At 42.5% G+C, this 26,040-nt stretch overlaps 1 protein-coding gene across 1 annotated transcript in view; it reads left to right on the top strand.

Moving 5' to 3' along the window:
• nrn1la (neuritin 1-like a) overlaps nucleotides 1-25,805 on the top strand; it is a 220,405-nt gene extending 194,600 nt beyond the window's left edge. The window contains exon 4 of the mRNA XM_061917452.1: nucleotides 24,801-25,805. Coding sequence (XP_061773436.1) covers nucleotides 24,801-25,092 — 292 coding nt within the window. The 3' untranslated portion in view covers nucleotides 25,093-25,805. The remainder of the gene's footprint in view (nucleotides 1-24,800) is intronic.
• The last annotated feature ends 235 nt before the right edge of the window (nucleotides 25,806-26,040 follow it).

The following is a 26,040-nucleotide window of genomic DNA, read 5'->3' as shown; positions in this document are numbered from 1 at the left end:
TATTTTTTTAAAACATACCTCAAAACAGCAGCTTGGAATTTGGGAGCGCATGAGAATGTTGAGGTGGGCGGGATGGAGGGGGGGTAGTAGGGGGTGTATGTTGGGGCGTCCGGGAAGAGTTAGTGCTGCAAGGGGTTCTGGGTATTTGTTATGTTGGATGGCAGAGGGGTTAGTGCGTCTGCCTCACAATACGAAGTTCCTGCAGTCCTGGGTTCAAATCCAGGCTCGGGATCTTTCTGTGTGGAGTTTACATGTTCTCCCCGTGAATGCGTGGGTTCCCTCCGGGTACTCCGGCTTCCTCCCACTTCCAAAGACATGCACCTGGGGATTGGTTGATTGGAAACACTAAATTGGCCCTAGTGTGTGAATGTGAGTGTGAATGTTGTCTGTCTATCTGTGTTGGCCCTGCGATGAGGTGGCGACTTGTCCAGGGTGTACCCTGCCTTCCGCCCGATTGTAGCTGAGATAGGCGCCAGCGCCCCCTGTGACCCCGAAAGGGAATAAGCGGTAGAAAATGGATGGATGGATGGATGGATTTATGTTGTGTGACAGTGCGGATGTTCTCCCGAAATGTGTTTGTCATTCTTGTTTGGTGTGGGTTCACAGTGTGGCGCATATTTGTACCAGTCTTAAAGTTGTTTATACGGCCACCCTCAGCGTGACCTGTATGGCTGCTGACTTCACTTGTGTATGTGAGAAAAGCCGTAGATATAATGTAATTGGGCCGACAGTGCCTCTAAGGTTTATTGGCGCTCTGTTCTTCTCCCTACGTCTGTGCACACAGCGGCGTTTTAAAAAGTCATACATTTTACTTTTTGAAACCGATAATTTCCGAAATTACAATTTCGGCAGTCCGATATTATCGGACATCTCTAGTCACTTCTCAGTTTGGAGTAATTCAACTCTTCTATCCTGCTCTCCGTTCTCCTGGTTCCTGCCATGCGAGTTCCTCATAACTTTACTGCTATTCTCTTGTTCATTTACTCAATCAAAAGTAGAATGTGTCCAACTCGAAGACAAAAAGACAATTGCTAACGTAAATGAGGTTTTGAAGAGGACTTTGGAGAAGGAGTGCCTTTACCAGAAAAAAAAGAAGAGTGTCATCTTATTTTAGACCGCACTTGTGTTAGAGTGACCCTACAGCTCACCCGTGTTACCATTCATCACTTGGTTCTATTCCTTGAGGTACCAATTAAAGTACTTACCCTGAAACCATGTCACTTTAGCAAGAGTGGAATAACGGAGCTGAAACACTTAGACAATCCATTTTTAAAAATTACAAGGTTCCCCCCCCCCAAGCCATCCTTCGCTTTCTTCTTTCTGACCGTTTCTTTCTCTCTCAGCATCTTCACACCCATCCGCTTATTTGTCCTCTAATCAATACCTGTTTGATTACTGTAATCCGATCCCGTCTCCATTCTCAAACAGGTCTAATGAGAAAGCCCACATGCACACACGCATGCGGAGCTTCCCTGAGTGTTGGCTGGAGAGGAGAACAGGATTTGCATGTAGGCCAAGGCTGCACGATTGACAGTGGCCTCCCTGGAGTGCAGTTCTGCTTTTATTCCTCATCTGCACAATAGATATTGTGAAGTTGCAATCTCTCTTGGTGGGTTACGATCAGGCGGTATGAAAAGAAAATATTAGGGACTGAAGACGCATCGGCATAAATGCTCAATAGAATTAAGCGGTGACCTTTTGCTGCCGCTTTCGAAAGAAGTGAAGCGGCGCGTATGAGAAACAGCTGCCGTGTTACAACAAGGCAAACTTATATACCTTAAAGGTTACTTGCCGACTAATATAGCTATAATAGTAAATTCTTGGTAAAGCTGAAAATCGTCCACGAGCCTCCCCACAAAAAGATACGACGTGTTTCACTTCAAAAACTAAAGTTGATCACCACTGTTAACGGTAAAATGTCAAATCATAAATCTTGTGTTTAACTAACGTCGCTGAAGTGTACAAGCATGGGGAGTACGGAGCCAAAACAAGGCCAGGGAGATTTGGTATTTAAACATTTTTTTAGAAAAAGTTGGATTGGCATCCATCCATCCGTCCATTTTCTACCGCTTGTCCCTTTTGGGGTCGCGGGGGGTTGCCGGAGCCTATCGCAGCTGCATTTGGGCGGAAGGCGGGTGTGGCAGGTTTCCAGCCGTCATCGTGTGGGTTGCAAGGATCATCTATACAGGACCCACTGTAGCGGGTTTGAATCTCATTTATTATTTCAATAAACTTATTCTTGGCTCCAGTCGGTCGCGCAAATTTCTAGCGCGACCACTTTTCCTGCTCGTCTCGGCGCGCCTTTCGGTGGCCGGTGGCTGCGTCTTCCGCGGGGGCTCATCTCTCTCCGGGTCGCTCTTGTCGTCTTCGTTGTCTGTAGTTTCCTCTCCTACTTCTGCCCCGATTGCTCCTCCTTCTCCCCTTTTATGCAGGGATAGAGAGCAGGTGTGTGAACTACGCACCTGACTCAGATTGTCGCAGCGTCACTCCAAGCGTGTTACGCCTCTTCGCTCCGCTGCACATTCCGCCCCCTGGCCGCCATCTTGGGCAGGACCGCCGTTTTTCCTACCCTGCTATCGGCTGTCGGCTCCGTCTCTCTACAGCGGGGTACACCCTGGACAAGTCGCCACATTATCGCAGGCCCAACACATATAGACAGACAACATTCACACTCCCATTCGCACACTAGGGCCAATTTAGTGTTGCCAATCAACCGATCACCAGGTACATGTCTTTGGAAGTGGGAGGTAGCCGGAGTACCCAGAGGGAACCCACGCAGTCACGGGGAGGACATGCAAACTCCACACAGAAAGATCCCAAGCCCAGGATTGAACCCAGGAATACTCAGGACCTTCATATTGTGAGGCAGATGCACTAACCCTTCCTCCACCGTACTGGATTGGCATCCAAACAAGTTTTGTCAACACATAAATACAAACAGGGGAGCAGGGTGGGAGAGGGGTTAGTGCGTCTGCCTCAAAATACGAAGGTCTTGAGTGGTCCTGGGTTCAATCCCAGGCTCGGGATCTTTCTGTGTGGAGTTTGCATGTCCTCCCCATGACTGCGTGGTTTCTTTCAAAGACATGCATCTTGGGATAAGTTGATTGGCAACACTAAATTGGCCCTAGTGTGTGAATGTGAGTGTGAATGTTGTCTGTCTATCTGTGTTGGTCCTGCGATGAGGTGGCGACTTGTCCAGGGTGTACGCCGCCTTCTGCCCGATTGTAGCTGAGTTAGGCTCCAGCGCCCCCCGCGACCACAAAGGGAATAAGCGGTAGAAAATGGATGAATGGATAGATACAAACATTGAAAAAATACAATATTTTTTGTCGATATTTTTTGTATCGTAACATGTTTTTGATAGCAAAATTCATATTTTGGTACACTCGTTTTTGTGTCTTTCATAGATTTCTATTTTAAATATTTTTTTTACATTCACTTCTCTTTTTTTATGTTTTAAATTAATGGCCACAATTTGATGTTGAGGGGCAGGTGCCTGTGGGCGGGATACATCAATCAATCAATCAAAGTTTATTTATATAGTCCTGTGACAGTCTTATGTCGCACGGTTCTTCTCAGGACCGACAAACTGTGCCAAGCGTTTTGCCAAGTGTACAATCTTTTTTATTTTTTAACGTGCACCAAGTCTTTTTTTTGTCTTTCTCTCGCCTCCGGTTTCCCTCTGGCTTTTCAGCCCCGTCTGTGGTCACCAACTCTGCTAATAAAGAGACAGGTGATTAGATAACTCGTTACAGCCGAGGTATCCACTCACCTGTCATCTGCTTCCAGCCGGCTCCTGCGCATGCCCTGGCCACAGACGGCGCGTGGACCACGCCCCAACTTCCACAAGACCTTGATCACAAGAGTCTCAAATGGCTGCACAAGCCACAATGACATCCTAGGCTCAGATCCCACATCAGAGCAAGAAAAAACTCAACCCAATGGTATACAATGAGAAAAAATTTGGGAGGGCACTGCAGATGTGGTTTACACGGAAGTCGTTTTACCAGTTTTGGGCTTGCAGGCAAAACAATGTGGAAGAAAACAGTAGGACCCAGGCTGTCTAAATCAAGTAAATAATCGTGTGAACCTACTTTCAGGATGGAGTATAAGCAATACAGAACTTGAATATGCATTTTTAAATGATCCATGTTTGTTTATATGTAGTGGGGATATTTTAGTGAACCTCCGTATGGAACAATTGTTGGTTGCGTGTCCTGGGGGGTGTTGGGGGGGATTGCGCCTCCTTCCTGTAGCACACACACACACACACACACACACACACACACACACACACACACACGCACACACACAAATATATATATATATAAGATTGTCCTGCGGGGAGGCATGGCGGGGGGATGAGAATACCTCTGTGGGGCTCCAGTCCTCCTGACTTGTCCCCTGCTTGTCCACCCATCAATTTTAGCTGTATATTCTACACTTAGGGTTTGGGGAACTCGCCATGGTAGGGACCCACCATGGTTTTGATGTCCCTCAATTTTAATCGCACTAATAGTCCTCTGAGGCATACATTTCTCCCTCATGCTACATTTGGGACTGGTGGTCGGCTGTAACGATTGACTAATTTATGATGGCTTTTTGTCTCCTCCTGCTGTCTCTTTCTCAATGTGTCACATGTTTATTCCTCATCCTCGTGTGAAAAGGATACTTGCAAGAAATGTATTTTCCACACTAGCCTGTGAAGATGGTATATTGTATTGGGGACATGTTGCACTTTCCATCCATCCATTCTCTACCGCCTGTCCTTTTGGGTGTGGCGAGGGGTGCTGGAGCCTATCTCAGCTGCATTCAGGCCTTATTGCTCAGTTTTGCCGGACACAGCTAACAACATGCATTATCACATTTGGGTGATGGAATTTAAATCCCTACCCCAAATGTGTTTCATTTCTATTGTATATTGTGTATGTTGTGCAGTCTTGCAGGGAACAAGTATTTCTGAACAGAAAAAGAAAAATTGCTCAATAATTACAGTGCTTCAGAAGAAAAAATAAAAACTTCATTTATTTTCTGCCCTTGTTCACCTGTTTTTTTTTTCATACTGTATGTGTTGTATTCACCTCTAACTTACACTTATGGATGGATAAACATGCAACTTCAATTGAATTGAACTGAAGTATTCATTTTAAACCTGCACAGTACAACAACACTTTTTTTTTTTTTTGGACATTTTGGCAGGGACATTTATGCAAGGCTTGAAAAGGGGGTTGGATGAAGCAGATGCTTGTGTTAAGTGTTGCAGTTTTATTCATTTCCTTCCTGTATATACAGTATACGTCTCAGGTTAAATACTCTGTTCATAAACCTAATTTAGATATTTTAAAGTGTATTTAAAGTGCTGCCAATGGTAGAGTGAACTGCTGGCTTTTATAATCTACGATTGGAAATTTTAAAGACGCACAAAGGAGTGCTTTGCTTTTATCTTTATTTGAATTGAAAATGTTTCCAAACAATGTTCTCACATTGCTTGGAAAATGCAGTATGATAGCAACACATGAATATACAAATACTCGTTATGTTACATACACGCCATGATGATGAGTTGCAGAGAAAAAGTACATTGTGGCCAGGACTGAAGACAACCATTCACATTGACAGTTACAATTAAAAAAATGCATGTTTTCAGACTAGGATAATAAAGTGTGCATAGTTGCTCTCTTGTGATGGGAATATAGTGCTTTGAATCTTGATTATTTTGAAATTGCTTTTAGAAAGATACCAAATATAACACTGACATTAAAGTAATAAATATCAGAATGTGGATGCTTACGAAGATGTAGGATGTCTTTGACAAAGTATTTTCATAGTTGAATCAGATTTGTTGGACTTTGCCAGTCTACATGTGCTTTGTGGACTTGGAGAAGGCATTCGACCGTGTCCCTCGGGAAGTCCTGTGGGGAGTGCTCAGAGAGCATCGGGTATCGGACTGTCTCACTGTGGTGGTCCGCTCCCTGTACGATCAGTGTCAGAGCTTGAGCCGCATTGCCGGCAGTAAGTCGGACTAGTTTCCAGTGAGGGTTGGACTCCGCCAAGACTGCCCTTTGTCACCGATTCTGTTCATATCTTTTAAGGACAGAATTTCTAGGCGCAGTCAAGGCGTTGAGGGGTTCCGGTTTGGTGGCTGCAGGATTAGGTCTCTGCTTTTTGCGGATGATGTAGTCCTGATGGCTTCATCTGGCTGGGATCTTCAGCTCTCACTGGATCGGTTCGCAGCCGAGTGCTTAAGCGACCGGAATGAGGATCAGCACCTCCAAGTCCGAGTCCATGGTTTTCTCCCGGAAAAGGGTGGAGTGCCATCTCCGGGTTGAGGGAGAGACTCTGCCCCAAGTGGAGGAGTTCAAGTACCTAGGAGTCTTGTTCACGAGTGAGGGAAGAGTGGATCGTGAGATCGACAGGCGGATCGGTGCGGCGTCTTCAGTAATGCGGACGTTGTACCGATCTGTTGTGGTGAAGAAGGAGCTGAGCCGGAATGCAAAGCTCTCAATTTACCAGTCAATCTACGTACCCATCCTCACCTATGGTCATGAGCTTTGGGTCATGACTGAAAGGATAAGATCACGGGTACAAGCGGCCGAAATGAGTTTCCTCCGCCGTGTGGCGGGGCTCTCCCTTAGAGATAGGGTGAGAAGCTCTGTCATCCGGGAGGAGCTCAAAGTAAAGCCGCTGCTCCTCCACATCGAGAGGAGCCAGATGAAGTGGTTCGGGCATCTGGTCAGGATGCCACCCGAACGCCTCCCAAGGGAGGTGTTTAGGGCACGTCCAACCGGTAGACCCAGGACACGTTGGGAAGACTATGTCTACCGGCTGGCCTGGGAACGCCTCGGGATCACCCGGGAAGAGCTAGACGAAGTGGCTCAGGAGAGGGAAGTCAGGGCTTCCCTGCTTAGGCTGCTGCCCCCGCGACCCGACTTCGGATAAGCGGAAGAAGATGGATGGATGGATGGACTTTGCTTGTAGTTTGATCAAAGGCAAACAGACTGGGATTGTCATGATCCGTTACCCGGATCATGTTTTATTTTAGTTTGACTCCCTTAGTTCTGCGATGAGGTGGCGAAATGTCCAGGGTGTACCCCACCTTCTGCCCAATTGTAGCTGAGATAGGCGCCAGCGCCCCCCGCGACCCCAAAAGGGAATAAGCGTTAGAAAATGGATGGATGGATCCCTTAGTTCTGTTTTCAGCACCCCTGGGTTTGTGTTTTAGTTGCCACGGTGGCTGATTATTTTCACCTGCCTCTGATCAGTGTTCCGGATGCTCACCTGCTCCCGGGCACTAATCAGAGAGCTGCTTATTCCTGCAACAAGTTACGTTAATATTCTTTTGATTCCTGTTTCTATGATAGCTATTTTTTGCCTTAGCTCCACCTGCAATCGGCAAGTGTCCGATACCAGCTCATTCAACCAAAACACTGTGAAGCCTATCCGCAGCCCCGTCTCTTCATCCGCATCTCCTTCAGTCTCTCCAAACTGACTCTGGTGTGGCAGAGACCCAACAGCTGGTCTCCATGGCCAAAAGGCCAGCGGGAGGCAGATCCAGAAGTCCACAAAAAGCACCGCAAAAGTCACAAAAGTGCCACCCCTTGTCACACAGTCCCAAAGCATCCCGGACAAAAAGGCAAAAAAAATAAAAATAAATAAATAAATGTATATATAATAACACATGAATACAGGAAGTTTACACAAAAGGATAACACAAAAGCACAGAGTTCCCGCCAACAGCAGCCCCTACGACAGCGCCATCTTGGGGAAAAAAAATGTCATAATGATGCAATATGTACAAACAGCTAGCCTAAATAGCATGTTAGCATAGCTAGCCTAAATAGCATGTTAGCATCAATTAGCTTGCAGTCATGGATTGACCAAATATGCTTGATAAGCACTCCAGCAAATCAATAAAATCAACAAAGGTCACCCTTGTGCATTCACGCACAGCATAAAACCTTTGGTGGACAAAATGAGACACAAAAGGAATGGCATAAACCACATCTTTCTGTGGCAGCCTCGGAGAAAGTTGAACGTGTAAACAAACTATGGTGAGTTCAAGGATCGCTGAAAATTGTAAGACAAAACGTTGTTTGCCAAATACTCTCATCAGTGAAGCATGTATAATATAACAGTGGGATTTTTAACAATTAGGAAAGTTTGTGTCACGTTAGTTCTCCTATATTAAAACAAAAAATATATGTTTTCTTCATGTTTTTCCATTTTCGCACAACTCTGCAAGAGACTAGGGAGCCAATAGGGCGGCGCAAAAGTGCCACATGCGGTTCTGTGGTCTGGATCATGTTTTGTTATTTTTCTGCTAGTTTTTGACTCCCGTTTTTGTGCACTCTTGTTTGTTTTGGTTTCCATGACGACTCCATTAGTTCCTGTTTTTGTGCTCCCTTGTTTGGTCACCATGGCAACTCATTAGTTTCACCTGCCTCATTTGTTTGGACTCACGCACCTGTTTTAATCAGGAGAGACTATTTAAGCCTGTCATTTTCAGTTAGTCTGCCTGGTGTCATTAAACTATTTTCATGCTGGTATTCTTGTTTTTTCTCTTCTCACGCTCCATGCCATGCCAAGTAAGTTTTTGTTTATTCATACCATAGTTAGCAACTTTTGTTTCATGTCCATAGTTCGGTCTTGGTCAGCGTTTTTCAACCTTTTGTGAGCCAAGGCACATTTTTTGCGTTGAAAAAACGCAGAGGCACACCACCAGCAGAGATAATTAAAATAAAAAACTCAGTTGACAGTAAAAAGTCGTTGTCGCAATTGTTGGATATGACTTTTAAGCATAAGCAAGCATGCATCACTATAGGTCTTGTCTCAAAGTAGGTGTACTGTCACCACCTGTCACATCACACCCTGACTTATTGTCTTTTTGTTGCTCTTTTCCTGTGTGTAGTGTTTTACTTCTTGTCTTTCGCTCCTATTTTGTTGGCATTTTCTCTTTTTTTTGGTATTTTCCTGTAGCGGTTTCATGTCTTCCTTTGAGCGATATTTCTACTTTGTTTTAGCAATCAAGAATATTTCAGTTGTTTTTATCCTTCTTTGTGGGGACGTTGTTGATTGTCATGTTCGGATGTACATTGTGGACGCCGTCTTTGCTCCACAGTAAGTCTTTGCTGTCGTCCAGCATTCTGTTTTTGTTTACTTTGTAGCCAGTTCAGTTTTAGTTTTGTTCTGCGTAGCCTTCCCTAAGCTCCAATGCCTTTTCTTAGCAGCACTCACCTTCTGTTTATTTTTGATCAGAGCATTAGACACATTTTTACCTGCACACTGCCTCCCGCTCTAGACAGCATCGGCACTCACTCAACAACAACACATCATTTGCAGACTATAATTACTGCTTTGCAAACGATATTTTAACCCAAATAGATGAAACTAAATAATCTCCCACGCCTCACCAGACTGTATGGTTGAAAAACACTGGTCTAAATTGTGTTTTCGCCTTGTGCACCTTTTTGTTTGTTCCTTTTTTTTGGGGTCAAAATTAAATCATGTTTTTTACCTGCAAGTCCGTCTGCCTTCTTTTTCCACTCTAGTGAAGTGAATTATATTTTATATAGCGCTTTTCTCTGGTAACTCAAAGCACTTTACATAGTGAAACCCAATATCTAAGTTACATTTAAACCAGTGTGGGTGGCACTGGGAGCAGGTGGGCAAAGTGTCTTGCCCAAGGACACAACGGCAGTGACTAGGATGGCGGAAGCGGGAATCGAACCTGCAACCCTCAAGTTGCTGGCACGGCCACTCTACCAACCGAGCTATGCCGCTCTACTGGTACTTTGACATCCGACGATTGGTCAGCAAGATTGATAGTTGAATCTTAGAATATTTAAAGGAAACCCTACAAATTCGTACAGTATAAGTTCAACTTTTAATCCACATAAGCAACTTTGAACCTTATTGATTTTAGTATTCGCCTAGCAGAACCCCACATTAAACTTTTGTGGTCACAATCTTACTTCCATTTATTTTGACTAGGAAACGTAACTGCAGGAACACATTTTAGAAAGGAGTCTTGAAGTTTTAGGATGACAGCAACAACATGTTAGCAGCAGTAGAGCAGAACTCTCTAGAGAATTTGGTCTAGTCGGAAGCAGCTGCTTGTCTGTCTTTGCAGTGTTCCTGCGGTTTATGCACCATCTGTGAATTTAATTCAAAATAATATCAATACTATATAGAAAATTGGTGTAAAAACATGTTGAATAAGCCATTGCTAAAAAAAACACTTTTTTGAAAAACTTATTGATAGTATGGAGTTTGCCTAATGGGGAACTGTTTTTTTTTTTTGGTCCCCACACTTCAGGAGCACAAACTACTTTCCCCATGAATGATGAATGCCAGAGCCTACACACACAAACACACACAAACACAATGCTCTCCGTCATCTGCTCCTCCCACAGCAACAGGCAAGAGGCCTCCCTGATCCAGGAGCAGACTGCTGGAATGTTTAAGTCCAGAACCAAGACACAATGTGTGCATCGTTTGGGACTGATGACTGATGTCAGCTGAAAAGAAAAACTTTTCAAACTTGAGAAAATGACTTTTCATTCTTAATGGGTCTATTATGCACAGGAAACACCACCCACGTTAAGTACACTCACACAATCGAATGATGACTAAGAAAAGAGAAGTGGTCAGTTTCAAAGGACTCTCTCAAAGTGAGTTAATTTTAAACAATATGCTTTTGATTGTGGTTCTGAAACTGCTGCACATCGAACTGAGAATGTCCATGAGAGAGACCGTCTCAAAAAGATCCGTATATTTTCTGCCGTTTATCCTGTTCAGGGTCACAAGCAGCTGGAGCTTTAAGCAAAAGCCGTACACACGGCAGAAATAAAGAGAGGCGACCATGCACTTGAATCCCCCATTTCATTTTCTACACAGCTTGTCCTCACGAAGGGTTGCAGGTGAGCTGGAGCCTATCCCGGATGACTTTGGGTGAAAGGCAGATTACACCCTGGAATACATACATATATATATATATATATATATATATATATATATATATATATATATATATATATATATATATATATATATATATATATATATTTTTTTTTTTTTTTGGGGGGATCTGTCCTTTCTAATTAATTTTCTACCAGTTGTTACTCTTGGTGTCTCCTAGTCACTCAGGCAAATCATATGGTCTAAAAATAAATTTTACTATCGATAACGTGACATGTCAGCGGCAATTAGTGCAGGAGGAATATATATATATATATATATATATATATAGCCCCCGGCCAAATTGTTTTAACCCAATGCGGCCCCCGAGTCAAAAAGTTTGGGGACCCCTGATCCCTGCCTAATATGCATGTTCTTGGTATGAAAGTTGAAGTACCCAGGAAGCCACACACACACACACACACACACACACACACACACACACACACACACACACACACACACACACACACACACACATTTTCTTGTATTTGGTTATCTTCTTGAGAGCGCCTACCACTTTAGGACCACCCGTTGTGGATATATAAAGATTGTATTTACAACATTAATAATATATACATACTGTGCAAATATAAAAAAAGGTAAGCTTTTAGTATTTTTTTTTTTTGTAATTGATTTGTAATCTTGATTATTTACGGTATTATAGTATGTCTCTCTCTCTCTCTCTCTCTCTCTCTCTCTCTCTCTCTCTCTCTCTCTTTATATATATATATGTATATATATAAAATTTTATTTTATTTATTCATTTATTTTTTTTTTTTTAATACATTATGGCCAAAGGGGGCGCATTTCAATTTCTTATACACACTTGTTATTACATATGTTGGCCGGAGGGGGAGCACTTAAAATGTTTACTCACACTTGTTATTTCATATTTTGACCTGAGGGGGAGCACTTTTAACACCGACACACAGTCAATTTAAAAAATTCTATCCTTTTTGGGACCACCCTAATTTTGATACATTTCCCCACCAGGAGTGCAAATGAGACATTCTCTATTAGATGCAATGGTTTTCGGTTTTGGGACCCTGATTTATGCCCTAACTTGTTCATCTGTCCTCATATGGAAGATACTTTTCCTTGTTGGTGTCTCAAGAAGGGTAGAAATACAAGAACACGTTAAAACAACTCTACAGAGGCCGACCAATGGTTAACCAACATCTGTGTCTCCTGACTGTAAGGACAATCAGTTTGTCCATGCTGAACGACAAAGATGGCATCTTCTATAGCACTGAGCCAAAATGCCACGGACTTTTTACACACAGTTACATGCAGCACCTTTGAAAAGTTAGGACAACCTTTCATCAACCTTGAGTATAAGCCCGTGCTTTTCGTTTTAATAGATCTATATTGTTGTTTGTACTGTAATGGAATTGGAGGCCCTTTATTGGAAGACGTGTCACTGAAGTCTTCCACAGTAGACGCCATAAACACCAGGTCTGCACCATCTTCTCCGGGCCTTGTTAATTGTTAAATATTACCGCTCTGGGTTTTATTAACGTTTTAAAGGCAGACTGTTTGATACAGCTCTTTTTTTAGGTTTCATTAGATTCTCAAGGTGGTCATAATGTCCTAAGGCGGTGAATTCAAATTGCTCTTAAATTAGCAGTTGCAGATGATCAGACACAACTTTTTTTTATGTTAGAGAAAACAGATACAAGACTTCAGAGTGTCTGACTCCCCTCTATGCGGTTGTTAGGGCCACAACCACTGTGGGGCCACATGATTACGGCCACCGGTCACTCCAGTAGCTAATCATCAACAGGGTTGCTTGTTGTAGTCTGATGGAATATATTACCTCATGGATACAATTAGACTAAGTTTCTGCTTTCTGGACCCCGACTTAAACAAGTTGAAAAACTTATTCGGGTGTTACCATTTAGTGGTCAATTGTACGGAATATGTACTGTACTGTGCAATCTACTAATAAAAGTATCAATCAATCAATCAATCAATCACTTCTATTCAGAGTCAACATGTCATTTGTAATAGTTGTAGTTTGGTTTAGCAGCACCGAGGCCGTGTTAATTCAAAAGCCCATTAAAGGCCTACTGAAATGAGATTTTCTTATTCAAACAGGGATAGCAGGTCCATTCTATGTGTCATACTTGATCATTTTGCGATATTGCCATATTTTTGCTGAAAGGATTTAGTAGAGAACATCGACGATAAAGTTTGCAACTTTTGGTTGCTAATAAAAAAGCCTTGCCTTTACCGGAAGTCGCAGACGATGACGTCACAAGGGTGAGGTCTCCTCACGTCCTCACATTGTTTATAATGGGAGCCTCCAGCGGCAAGAGCTATTCGGACCGAGAAAACAACATTTTCCCCATTAATTTAAGCGAGGATGAAAGATTCGTGGATGATGATATTGATAACGAAGGACTAGAAAAAAAAAAAATGAAAATAAAGTTAAAAAAAAGGCGATTGCATTGGGACGGATTCAGATGTTTTCAGACACATTTACTAGGATAATTCTGGGAAATCCCTTATCTTTCTATTGTGTTGCCAGTGTTTTAGTGAGATTAAATAGTACCTGATAGTCATAGGGGTGTGTCCATGGGTGTCTTGAGGCCAGTGTCTGAGGGAAGTCGACGGCATCTGCATAGACGGCGCAAGCTCAGCTGATCTCCGGTAAGAGGCGATTTTTTACCACAATTTTCTCACCAAAACCTGCCGGTTGACAAGTGGTCGGAAACCATGTTGGCTTGACCGCTCTGATCCATAGTGAAGCTTCACCTCCGGGAATTTTATACAAGGAATCACCGTGTGTTTGTGTGGCTAAAGGCTAAAGCTTCCCAACTCCATCTTTTTACTTTGACTTCTCCATTATTAATTGAACAAATTGCAAAAGATTCAGCAACACAGATGTCCAGAATACTGTTTAATTGCGGGAGGAAAAGAGACGACTTTTAGCCGCAAATGGTGCTGCGCTAATATGTCCCCTGCTGCCCGGGATGTCACGCGCACGCGCCATCTTTCTGCGACGTTTTCAACAAGAAACTCCGCGGGAAATTTAAAATTGCAATTTAGTAAACTAAAAAGGCCGTATTGGCATGTGTTGCAATGTTAATATTTCACCATTGATATATAAACTATCAGACTGCGTGGTCGGTAGTAGTGGCCTTTAATGTTACTTATAATATAGCATCACTTCTAACGCCGCTTTTGTGACATGTTTCTAAAACGACCATACGATTCAGGTTTGTATTTTTGCCTTACCTTTTTTCCCTGAAAGTTAAAGTTAAAGTACCCTGGGAGGTGAGGGGAGCAGTGGGCAGCAGCGGTGGCCGCGCCCGGGAATCATTTTTGGTGATTTAACCCCCAATTCCAACCCTTGAAGCTGAGTGCCAAGCAGGGAGATAATGGGTCCCATTTTTATAGTCTTTGGTATGACTCGGCCGGGGTTTTAACTCACGATCAATTAATCTCAGGGCGGACACTCTAACCACTAGGCCACTGAGTAGGTGAAGATATTATGTCTGAAATAACATTATTTTTTTTCATAGTTATTGACCATTTTTTGTGTATTGTTTACTTTTTCAATGAATGCCAAAGCAGCTTAGCAGTTTTATATTGGCTTCACCTTGGCCTTCAGTGATGTCCTACTTGGTCTGAATTCAATAAATACCCCTCAAAATACCATAATTTATGTCATCACGTGACCACGGCTGGAGAAATAGTATACAGAAACACATTTGTGCACTACTGGACATTCAATCACCTCAACAGTGAACAAAACAGGCTATATTTTGGCACATTTAAAAATCAGCATTTAAAATATACCTCACATGGTACTGTCAGAATTAAAATAATTGTAAAAAACATAACATATAAATAAATAAAATATTTGAACTTTTTTTTTCGAGTCAAAAAGGTGAGAACCGATGATTTCTCTGTTGGCCGGGTATAGCTTTTCGCAAATTACAATTTGTGATTGGATTCTCACTTGGGAGTGACAAGTGAAAATCCAATCACAGTCACATTTAGCGTAAAGCGACCTAGATAAGCTACTGTCAACAACTCGTGATCTGATTGGCTATCACAATTGTCTATCAACTGTCTATCCGGCAGAATTCATACAGCGCTGGCAACAAGCCAGCTGAATTCTGATTGGATAAAAGCTCTAACGTAAAAATAAGCAACACCAGAGCCTAATAAAACATGAAGAGAATATGATAAATACTTTATGGAAAGTACATTAAAATGTACTTTTATTAATCTATTATCATGATTTTCATTAGAGCCAGCAGTGAAGGCCTCGCTGGCCCTAACGGCACACTAATGGCTTCACTGCAGCAGGAGATCAAGTAGCAAATACTTTGTTTCCCCCTATAGAACATTTTTTTTCACCTTTTCATATCAAATTTTGAGATTTATTATCATTGAACATATTGGATTGAATTGAATCGTAGACGTCAATGTCGTGTTTTTGTTCATTGTTCGTACGTAATTATGTATAGTAAATACACATATTTAACATTAATTCCTAATATTTCAATATGATAAAACACTGCATTTTGTTGGTTGTGTCTTTTGTGATAAAAATATTTATATGTACGCTATTATGCACCTGCTCTCATTTAACAAGAATATAATCTCCAGCTCCAACATAAGTAATGTTGAAACCAGTACAGTGAAAGGATAATTAAGCGGTCGTCTGCTCAATTTGTTCTTTATTTGTGTTGCATCAAGAGAAAAGCATCACCCTGTCATGGTAATGAGCTTAAAATGTGATTTTCAGTGTTGGGAATCTCCACGGAAGGTGTTTAATGTCTTTAGGTTTTGAGTGTTTTGCGGCAGTGTTTTTTTTGTTGTTTTTTTTTCTTCATCAGAACCATCTGCTTCTGCTTTCTTTACCAGCTTTCTCTCTAATGGCTTTGTCATCACTCTGCAAGTGTTTCCTCTGACAAAAAGTCGCCACATTATGTTGGTACGCATTAGCAGCCATTTTTAGTCAGCCAGGCGTAGCTCACAGGGTTTAACTTGAAGGTCATTTGCATGAAGTGTGCTTCTTAAAGGCCTACTGAAACCCACTACTACCCACCACGCAGTCTGATAGTTTATATATCAATGATGAAATATTAACATTGCAACAGTTTACTAAATTACAATTTTAAATTTCCTGTTGAAAACGTTGCGGAATGATGACGCGTATGATGACGCGTTTGTGACATAATTGGTTGGAGGGGACATATTAGCCCAGCACCACTTACGGCTAAAAGTCGTCACTTTTCATCGCGCAATTACACAGTATTTTGGACATCTGTGTTGCTGAATCTTTTGCAATTTGTTCAATTAATAATGGAGACGTCAAATAAGAATGCTGTTGGTGGAAAGCGGTGGATTGCAGCTGCCTTTAGCACCGAAACACAGCCGGTGTTTCTTTGTTTGTTGTGAAGCTTTAACACAGAGCGGTCAAGCGAACGTGTTTCTCACGTCAACCAGCAAGTTTTTGGATGGGAAAATTGTGATATTAAGTCGGCTCTTACCGGAGACTTGACTGGATTACGCAACCTCATCCTGCAGCTCAAAAAGGCAGCTGTGATCTTGGCTGCTCTGCTTCTCTCAGAGACACTGGCGTTCACCGCAGCCATCCGACTTTCAGGTATGACTTTAGAATCTCACTGAAATACTATTAATACAATAAGCAGAAAAGGGATTTTCCAGAACTATCCTAGTAAATGTGTCTAATTACATCTGAAACTCTCCCACTGCCGTCGCCTTTTTTTTTTTTTTTTTTTTTTTTTAATACTGCTCCACTCTAACTTTCCTCATCCAAGAAAATCTCTGGGCCTACTGAAATGAGATTTTCTTATTCAAACAGGGATAGCAGGTCCATTTTTTGTGTCATACTTGATCATTTCGCGATATTGACATATTTTTGCTGAAAGGATTTAGTAGAGAACATCGAAGATAAAGTTCTCAACTTTTGGTCGCTAATAAAAAAGCCTTGCCTGTACCAGAAGTAGCAGACGTTGTGCATGGGACGTCACCGGTGTGAGAGCGCCTCATATTGTTTATAATGTGAGCCACCAACAGTAAGAGCAATTCGGACCAAGAAAGCGACAATTTCCCCATTGATTTGAGCGAGGATGAAAGATTAATGGATGAGGAAACTTGGAGTGAAGCACTAATAATAAAAAAAAAAAAATTAAATTAAAAAAAGCAAAGGAGACGGCTCCAGGTGGCGGCAGTGGGAGAGTTTCAGATGTAATTAGACACATTTACCAGGATAATTCTGGAAAATCCCTTATCTGCTGAGATTATAGTCATACTTGAAAGTCAGATGGCTGTGGTGAATGCCAGTGTCTCTCAGAGAAGCCAATGGAGGAGCCAAGATGATAGATGCCTTTTTGAACTGCAGGATGAGGTCGCGTAATGCACTCAAGTTTCCGGTAAGAGCCGACTTAATATCACAATTTTCCCATCCAAAAACTTGCTGGTTGACGTAGAGAAACATGTTCGCTTGACCACTCTGTGTTAAAGCTTCACAACAAACAAATAAAGACAGGCTGTGTCTCGGTGCTAAAGGCAGCTGCAATACACCGCTTTCCACCAACAGCATTCTTCTTTATAGTGTCCATTATTAATTGAACAAATTGCAAAAGATTCTGCAACACAGATGTCCAGAATACTGTGTAATTATGCGATGAAAGGAGACGACTTTTAGCCGTAAGTGGTGCTGGGCTAATATGTCCCCTCCAACCAATGATGTCACAAACGCGTCATCATTCCGCAACGTTTTCAACAGGAAACTCCGCAGGAAATGTAAAATTGTAATTTAGTAAACTAAACCGGCCGTATTGGCATGTGTTGCAATGTTAATATTTCATCATTGATATATAAACTATCAGACTGCGTGGTCGGTAGTAGTGGGTTTCAGTAGGCCTTTAAGTAGAAATGTGGTGAGGCCGGTTTATATAACTTCCATATCTTACGTATTGTAAAGCACAGATTAAATAAATAAATAAATGATAGCGTCCTGCGATGAGGTGGCGACTTGTGCAGGGTTTACCCCGCCTTTCGCCTGAGTGCAGCTGGGATAGGCGCCAGCGCCTACACGACCCCGAGAGGGACAAGCAGTAGAAAATATAGTGGATGGAAATAATCTTTGCAAACATATCATCACTTGCTGAGCTGTTTCAAGTGTGGTGTGCCTATAAAGAGGCTATTCAGTCTTTGCTACTGGGAAGATCCCTCATGAGACATAAACACTAATTAATCTGTCAATGAACTTGTGTAGGAAATACTTGTCCTAAATATGGTTTTGGCCTGCTTTTTTCCAAATAGGACACACCCAAAAATATATATCTTTTTTCCCATTATTAGAAACACACAGGCATTTGACCTTTAGTCTAGTAACATTTACAGATTAACCCTATGTTAGTCACTTAAGGTGTTTGTTTGACCCATTTTTTTTTTTAAATCCTTCATAATCTCTTAAATTGAACTATTGGTACCTCCCAGTACCCTGTGTGTGGTGTGGCATATATACATACATACATATATATATATATATATATACAGTATATATATATATATATATATATATATATATATATATATATATACAAACCCCGTTTCCATATAAATTGGGAAATTGTGTTGGATGTAAATATAAACAAAATACAATGATTTGCAAATCATTTTCAACCCATATTCAGTTGAATATGCTACAAAGACAACATATTTGATGTTCAAACTGATAAACGTTTATTTTTTTGCAAATAATTATCAACTTTAGAATTTGATGCCAGCAACATGTGACAAAGAAGTTGGGAAAGGTGGCAATAAATACTGATAAAATTGAGGAATGCTAGTCAAGCACTTATTGGGAATATCCCACAGGTGTGCAGGCTAATTGGGAACAGGTGGGTGCCATGATTGGGCATAAAAACAGCTTCCCAGAAAATGGTCAGTCTTTCACAAGAAAAGATGGGGCGAGGTACACCCCTTCGTCCACAACTGCATGAGCAAATAGTCAAACAGTTTTAGAACAACGTTTCTCAAAGTGCAATTGCAAGAAATTTAGGGATTACAACATCTACTGTCCATAATATCATTAAAATTTTCAGAAAATCTGGAGAAATCACTCCACATAAGCGGCATGGTGGGAAACCAACATTGAATGACCGTGACCTTCAATCCCTCAGACGGCACCGTATCAAAAACCGACATCTATCGCTAAAGGATATCACCACATGGGCTCAGGAACACTTCAGGAAACCACTGTCACTAAATACAGTTTGTCGCTACATCTGTAAGTTCAAGTTAAAGCCCCTACTATGCAAAACAAAAGCCATTTATCAACAACATCCAGAAACACCGCCGGCTTCTCTGGGCCCGAGATCATCTAAGATGGACTGATGAAAAGTGGAAAAGTGTTCTGTGGTCTGACGAGTCCACATTTCAATTTTTGGGGGGAAATATTCGACATTGTGTCATCCGGACTAAAGGGGAAGCGAACCATCCAGACTGTTATCGACGCAAAGTTCAAAAGCCAGCATCCGTGATGGTATGGGGTCGCATTAGTGCTCAAGGCATGGGTAACTTACACATCTGTGAAGGCACCATTAATGCTGAAAGGTACATACAGGTTTTGAATAAACATATTCTGCCATCTAAGCGCCGTCTTTTTCATGGACGCCCCTGCTTATTTCAGCGAGACAATGCTAAGTCACATTCAGCACATGTTACAACAGCGTGGCTTCGTAAAAAAAGAGTGCGGGTACTTTCCTGGCCCGCCTGCAGTCCAGACCTGTCTACCATGTGTGGCGCATTATGAAGAGTAGAACACGACAGCGGAGACCCCGGGAATGTTTTTAGACCAGTTGATCTGCTGTTTCTTTTCTTTTTCTTCTATGTCCCACTCTCCCCTGTGGAGGGTGTCCGGTCCGATCCGGTGGCCATGTACTGCTTGCCTGTGTATCGGCTGGGGACATCTCTGCGCTGCTGATCCGCCTCCGCTTGGGATGGTTTCCTGCTGGCTCCGCTGTGAACGGGACTCTCGCTGCTGTGTTGAATCCGCTTTGGACTGGACTTTTGCGACTGTGTTGGATCCATTGTGGATTGAATTTTCACAGTATCATGTTAGACCCGCTCGACATCCATTGCTTTCCTCCTCTCTAAGGTTCTCATAGTCATTATTGTCACCGACGTCCCACTGGGTCATTATTGTCACCGATGTCCCACTGGGTGTGAGTTTTCCTTGCCCTTATGTGGGCCTACCGAGGATGTCATGGTGGTTTGTGCAGCCCTTTGAGACACTAGTGATTTAGGGCTATATAAGTAAACATTGATTGATTGATTGATTGAATGTTGAACGACTGAAGCTCTACATAAAACAAGAATGGGAAAGAATTCCACTTTCAAAGCTTCAACAATTAGTTTCCTTTGGCACGTTAATTATAATTTGCAAAAAAAATTAAAGTTTATGAGTTTGAACATCAAATATATTGTCTTTGTAGTGCATTCAATTGAATATGGGTTAAAACACAAATGGTGACAATTTGTTACAAAATATAGTCATTTCACTTGCATTAGTTGACTGCTAATGGGCAGTTTCAACTCTGTTAATATTTGACATCCATCCAAGCAGCTATGTGCACGTCCACATATCTACAGTACATGTTACGTATCTACATGTGCAGAGCAGAGGATCTGGTTGACTCATGAGAATAGCATACAGTATGTGCACCTGTGAGAATTGGCTGAGTGATGTCAGTGAGTGAGTGGGCGGGCAAAGAGAGAGAGCGGTAGGGCTGCACTGCGCGGTAGAGTGATGAACGGGTCTGGTTGTGTCCTCCAAAACTAACACTAAAGCAACCAGATTGAGGGACGGCGTGGCGCGGTGGTGGAGTGGTCGTGCGCAACCCGAGGGTCCCTGGTTCAATCCCCACCTAGTACCAACCTTGTCACGTCCGTTGTGTCCTTGAGCAAGACACTTCACCCTTGCTCCTGATGGGTGCTGGTTAGCGCCTTGCCTGGCAGCTCCAGCCATCAGTGTGTGAATGTATGTGTGAATGGGTGAATGTGGAAGTAGTGTCAAAGCGCTTTGAGTACCTTGAAAGTAGAAAAGCGCTATACAAGTACAACCCATTTACCATTTACCATTGTCACAAATTTGGCGGCCTCGTCATCCTGACCTGAAAGCGAAGCCTAGCAGACCCATTGACGTTAGCCTCGCGTTAATGTCGGCCGCTGACCTGGCTCAGGTGTTTGTTGGCATGTGGGTCGCACACTTCAGACCTCTCATATGACTGGGGTGCGCAATTCACCTCAGAGATCTGGGGATCAAACTGCACCACACTAGCGGTTTGTGTGAGCGGTTCCATCGCTCTGTGAAGGCTGCCCTGCGTGCTGCCTTGACTGAGTGTGTAACTGGGTGGACAAATTTCCCTGGGTCATGCTCGGCCTTGTGACCACCCCTAAGGAAGACCTGCAGTCTCCCGAGCTCGTCTACGGCCAGGTTTTCAAAACAATCTTGTACCAGCGATGTACAAACTGTATCTAGGTAACACTTCACAATATCTCATAATAGGCATAATACAGTATGTAAATATATCTATTATAATAGCCCTCTGATGGCTGTTACATATACAGTATGTGTTCTGGTGCCTCCTGCTGTGTCTCCTCTGTGCCTTCTGTCTTTTCCTTCAGTTGCCGTAGTTCCCAGGGGAAGGCAGGAGTGATGAGCACACCTGTTTTCAATCACACTTGCCATTTAGTCTGATCTCACGCACCTGTTCTACGTTGTTCCTACACGCTAACTGAGCTCACTTCCAGACAGCCTGCTTGTTGAGTTTATTTTTGTGCCTTTTCTGTTTTTTGGAGTGCTCAGTCCTGCTGTTTTCACCTCGGGGTCTTTGTATGTTTTCTTTGTATTTTTTCATGTCAGTGACTGTCTCCCGCCAGTGGCCTTGTCTTTTGTATTCCCCCCTCCGAACTTCCCCTAGTGTGCATACAGGCTTTTATGATCCTGGCCCTTCCGGCCATGTTTGGTTATTATTCGCTTTTTTGGTGAAATTGAATAGACTCTGTTTGTATATTCGCCTCTTTGTTATTTTTGCGATTGTCTGGAGTAAAAGCGTAACAATGGCAATGGCAACAATTACAACTCTATTGTGGAGAGACGCAGCCGACAGCGGGATCTTCTGCTGCAGTATCAAAGGGGAGAAGGAGGAACAATTGCGGCAGAAGATGCAGAGATTGAGAGCAGGTGTGTCGCTTACGCACCTGACTCGGCTTGCTGCAGCGTCCCTCCGAGTGCGCTCCGCCTCTCCTCTCCGCCGGATGCTCCGCCTCCTGGCCGCCATCTCGATACCCGAAAATTATCTGTATCGGTTTCAAAAAGTAAAATGTATGACTTTTTAAAATGCTGCTGTGTACACGGACTTAGGGAGACGTACAGAGCGCCAATAAACCTTAAAGGCACTGCCTTTGCGTGCCGAGCCCAGTCAAATAATAACTAAGGATTTTCACACGTACGTGAATGCAAACATACTTGGTCAACAGCCATACAGGTCACACTCAGAGTGGCCGTATAAACAACTTTAACACACTGTGAACCCACACCAAACAAAAATGACACATTTCGGGACAACATTTGCACCATAACACAACATAAACACATCAGAACAAATACCCAGAACCTCTTGCAGCACTAACTCTTCCGGGACGCTACACTATACACCACCGGCTACCACACCCCCTTCCCCCCAACCCCGCCCACCTCAACCTCCTTATGCTCTCTTAGAGAGAGCATGTCACATATTCCAAGCTGCTGTTTTGAGGCATGTTAAAAAGCATAATGCACTTTGTTACTTCAATAATAAATATGGCAGGGCCATGTTGGCATTTTTCTCCATAAATTGAGTTGATTTATTTTGGAAAACCTTGTTACATTGTTTAATGCATCCAACGGGGCATCACAAAAAATTAAGCTTAATAATGTGTTAATTCCACGACTGTGTATATCGGTATCGGTTGATATCGGAATCGGTAATTAAGAGTTGGACAATATCGGAATATCGGATATTGGCAAAAAAGCCATTATCGGACATCTCTAACTTAAATGCAAAATAATGTTTCACCCTCCATGAGCGCTGGACTCATTCGGTCCTCAGAAGCGCATAAGAACAAAAGTACTTAAGTCAATGGGAGAATACAGGAAAGGTCAGATTTGATAGAGAACGCCAACATTTAAAGAGGAACATTATCACAATTTCAGAAGGGTTAAAACCAATAAAAATCAGTTCCCAGTGGCTTATTTGATTTTTTGATTTTTTTTTCAAAATGTTATCCATCCCGGAATATCCCTAAAAAAAGCTTTAAAGTGCCTGATTTTCGCTATCTGTGAAGCCATCGTCCATTTTCCTGCTACGTCATCCAGTGATGCCAATACGGATAGCACAGCAAGATATAGCGACATTAGCTCGGATTCAGACTCGGATTTCAGCGGCTTAAGCGATTCAACAGATTACGCATATATTGAAACGGATGGTTGGAGTATGGAGGCAGATAGCGAAAACGAAATTGAAGAAGAAACTGAAGCTATTGAGCGAATAGCTATTGACGCTATTCGGCCATGTTTGCCTTAGCATCGCCGGTAAAATGTGCGGACCAACGATTGGAAGTTTCGCATCTTGTGACACTGGATCAACTTAAATCCATCGATTGGGAAGTGTTTGTTTGGCATTAAATGTGGGTGGAGGGAAACGCTGGATGTAAATATAGTTTCAAATATACATACAGCTAGCCTAAATAGCATGTTAGCATCAATTATTTGGCAGTCATGCCGCGACAAAATATGTCTGATTAGCACATAAGTCAACAACATCAACAAAACTCACCTTTGTGATTTAGTTGACTTTATCGTTGGAAATGCATCTGCAGGTTATCCATACATCTCTGTGCCATGTCTGCCTTAGCATCGCCGGTAAAATGTGCAGACACTCCGGCACATTCAATGGGGGTCTGGCAGTAGATTTCTTTGACTTTATCATTGGAAATGCATCTGCTTTGAGTGTCGCAGGATATCCACATAATCTTGCCATCTCTGTAGTAGCATAGCTTTCGTCGGTAAAGTGTGCGGAACAAACGACTGACCATTTCGTCGGCTTTCCCCACACCCTCGTATTTTGAACAAATTTCGTCCAATTTCTTGCCACTTTTGCATCTTTGGGCCTGTGGTGCAACTTGAATCCCTCCCTGTTAGTGTTGCTACACCCTCCGACAACACACCGGCGAGGCATGATGTCTCCAAGCTTCCAGAAAATAGTTGAAAAAACGGAAAATAACAGAGGTGAGACGTGGTGTTTGTAATGTGTTTGAGAAAATGGCGGCTTTAACACCTAGGTGACGTCCCGTTCTGACGTCATCGCTCCGAGAGCGATAAATAGAAAGGGGAATAATTCGCCAAAATTCACTCATTTAGAGTTCGGAAATCAGTTAAAAAAATATATGGTCTTTTTTCTGCAACATCAAGGTATATATTGACGCTTACATAGGTCTGGTAATAATGTTCCCCTCTAAGGGTTACGCATCTCGAATGAAGGCACGCAGTGACTGATTTAAGTCAAGAGGGAGAATCTGCGCAATTGTACAGCTTTTTTACTCAATTACATGGCAGAATAGGGACCTAGGTTATTATCAAGTTCCTACTTAAATGTTCTGGGCAACTTTCCCCAAAACAGTTGATGAAATTCTGAGTTGTTGGGTTGTTTGACTTCAGAGACTTGTACTCCCGTGGACCCATGTGTTGTTTTCCACCCACCAAATAATATTAATAAGACACTTCATATTAATTCTTCTATCTGCAGGTCTTGGGATGAGTTTCATGACTGTGCCAACGCAGCGATGGCCGGCTGTCCGGAAGAAGCAGCGACCGTGTGGGAGTCTCTCCGCCAGGAATCCAAGAAGATGCAGTTTTCAGGAAACCTCTACGACATGTGCTCCAACCGCAACAGTCACACATTATCCACCGCGTCCCCACGTGGTTCCCACATCCAGGGAGAGCTCAATCAAGAGTCTTTAAGAGGGCGAGTCAGTCGTGTGTCAGTCTGCTACCGCCTTCTCCTGCTTATGTCTTTTCTTCTGCTACACCTGCTTTAAAGTCAACTCCCTCAACAAGGGGACTTTGGAAAATATATGAACTAGGTGCATCCTCCTCTCCGACGTCCAGTCCTGTTCACCTTTTCCTCATCATTAGCAGAGAGGATTGCACGCTTTCTTTCTGTATTTCATAATCTCTTTTCATACAGGCATAACAGGACACTGTGCTGAGCTGCGACATGTATATACGGTCGTTAAACAGATGTGTGTAGCAGCTGAGGCAGAAGAGGTGTACACAAATGCTCCTCTGCGACCGCAAATTGTCACTGTGTTCTCCCGGGACTCCATGCTTGATAAGTTCGACCCAGTTTATGAGCCAACGCATAACATTCCTGGATTGATCAGATCCCACTAGAACAGGGGTAGGGAACCTATGGCTCTAGAGCCAGATGCGGCTCTTTTGATGACTGCATCTGGCTCTCAGATATCTCTTAGCTGACATGGCTTAACACGATAAGTAATTAATCATTTCGCTGGTAAAATAACGTTGAAATTATAAAACATTCTCATGCATTTTAATCCAACCATCCGTTTTCTATCGCACCTGTTCAAGATGTCGCATTAATGATAAGAAGCGTTATATTTATTATTGGTTAACTTTTAGAATATCAATGTTATTAAAAAGAATATGACACTTATTATACTCTAAAAATGTTGGTCTTACTTAAAAATGCACACATTTATTTGGATTCAGTGTCCAAAAATATTACAGTGGGGCAAAAAAGTATTTAGTCAGCCACTGATTGTGCAAGTTCTCCCACTTAAAATGATGACAGAGGTCTGTCATTTTCATCATAGGTACACTTCAACTGTGAGAGACAGAATGTGAAAAAAAAAATCCAGGAATTCACATTGTAGGAATTTCAAATCATTTATTTGTAAATTATGCTGGAAAATAAGTATTTGGTCAACCATTCAAAGCTCTCACTGATGGAAGGAGGTTTTGGC

This window comes from Nerophis ophidion, linkage group LG12 (genome assembly GCF_033978795.1).
Source record: "Nerophis ophidion isolate RoL-2023_Sa linkage group LG12, RoL_Noph_v1.0, whole genome shotgun sequence".
Taxonomy (NCBI): Eukaryota; Metazoa; Chordata; class Actinopteri; order Syngnathiformes; family Syngnathidae; genus Nerophis; species Nerophis ophidion.
The sequence above is the reverse complement of the archived record's forward strand: the minus strand, read 5'-3'. Positions and strand labels throughout refer to the sequence as shown.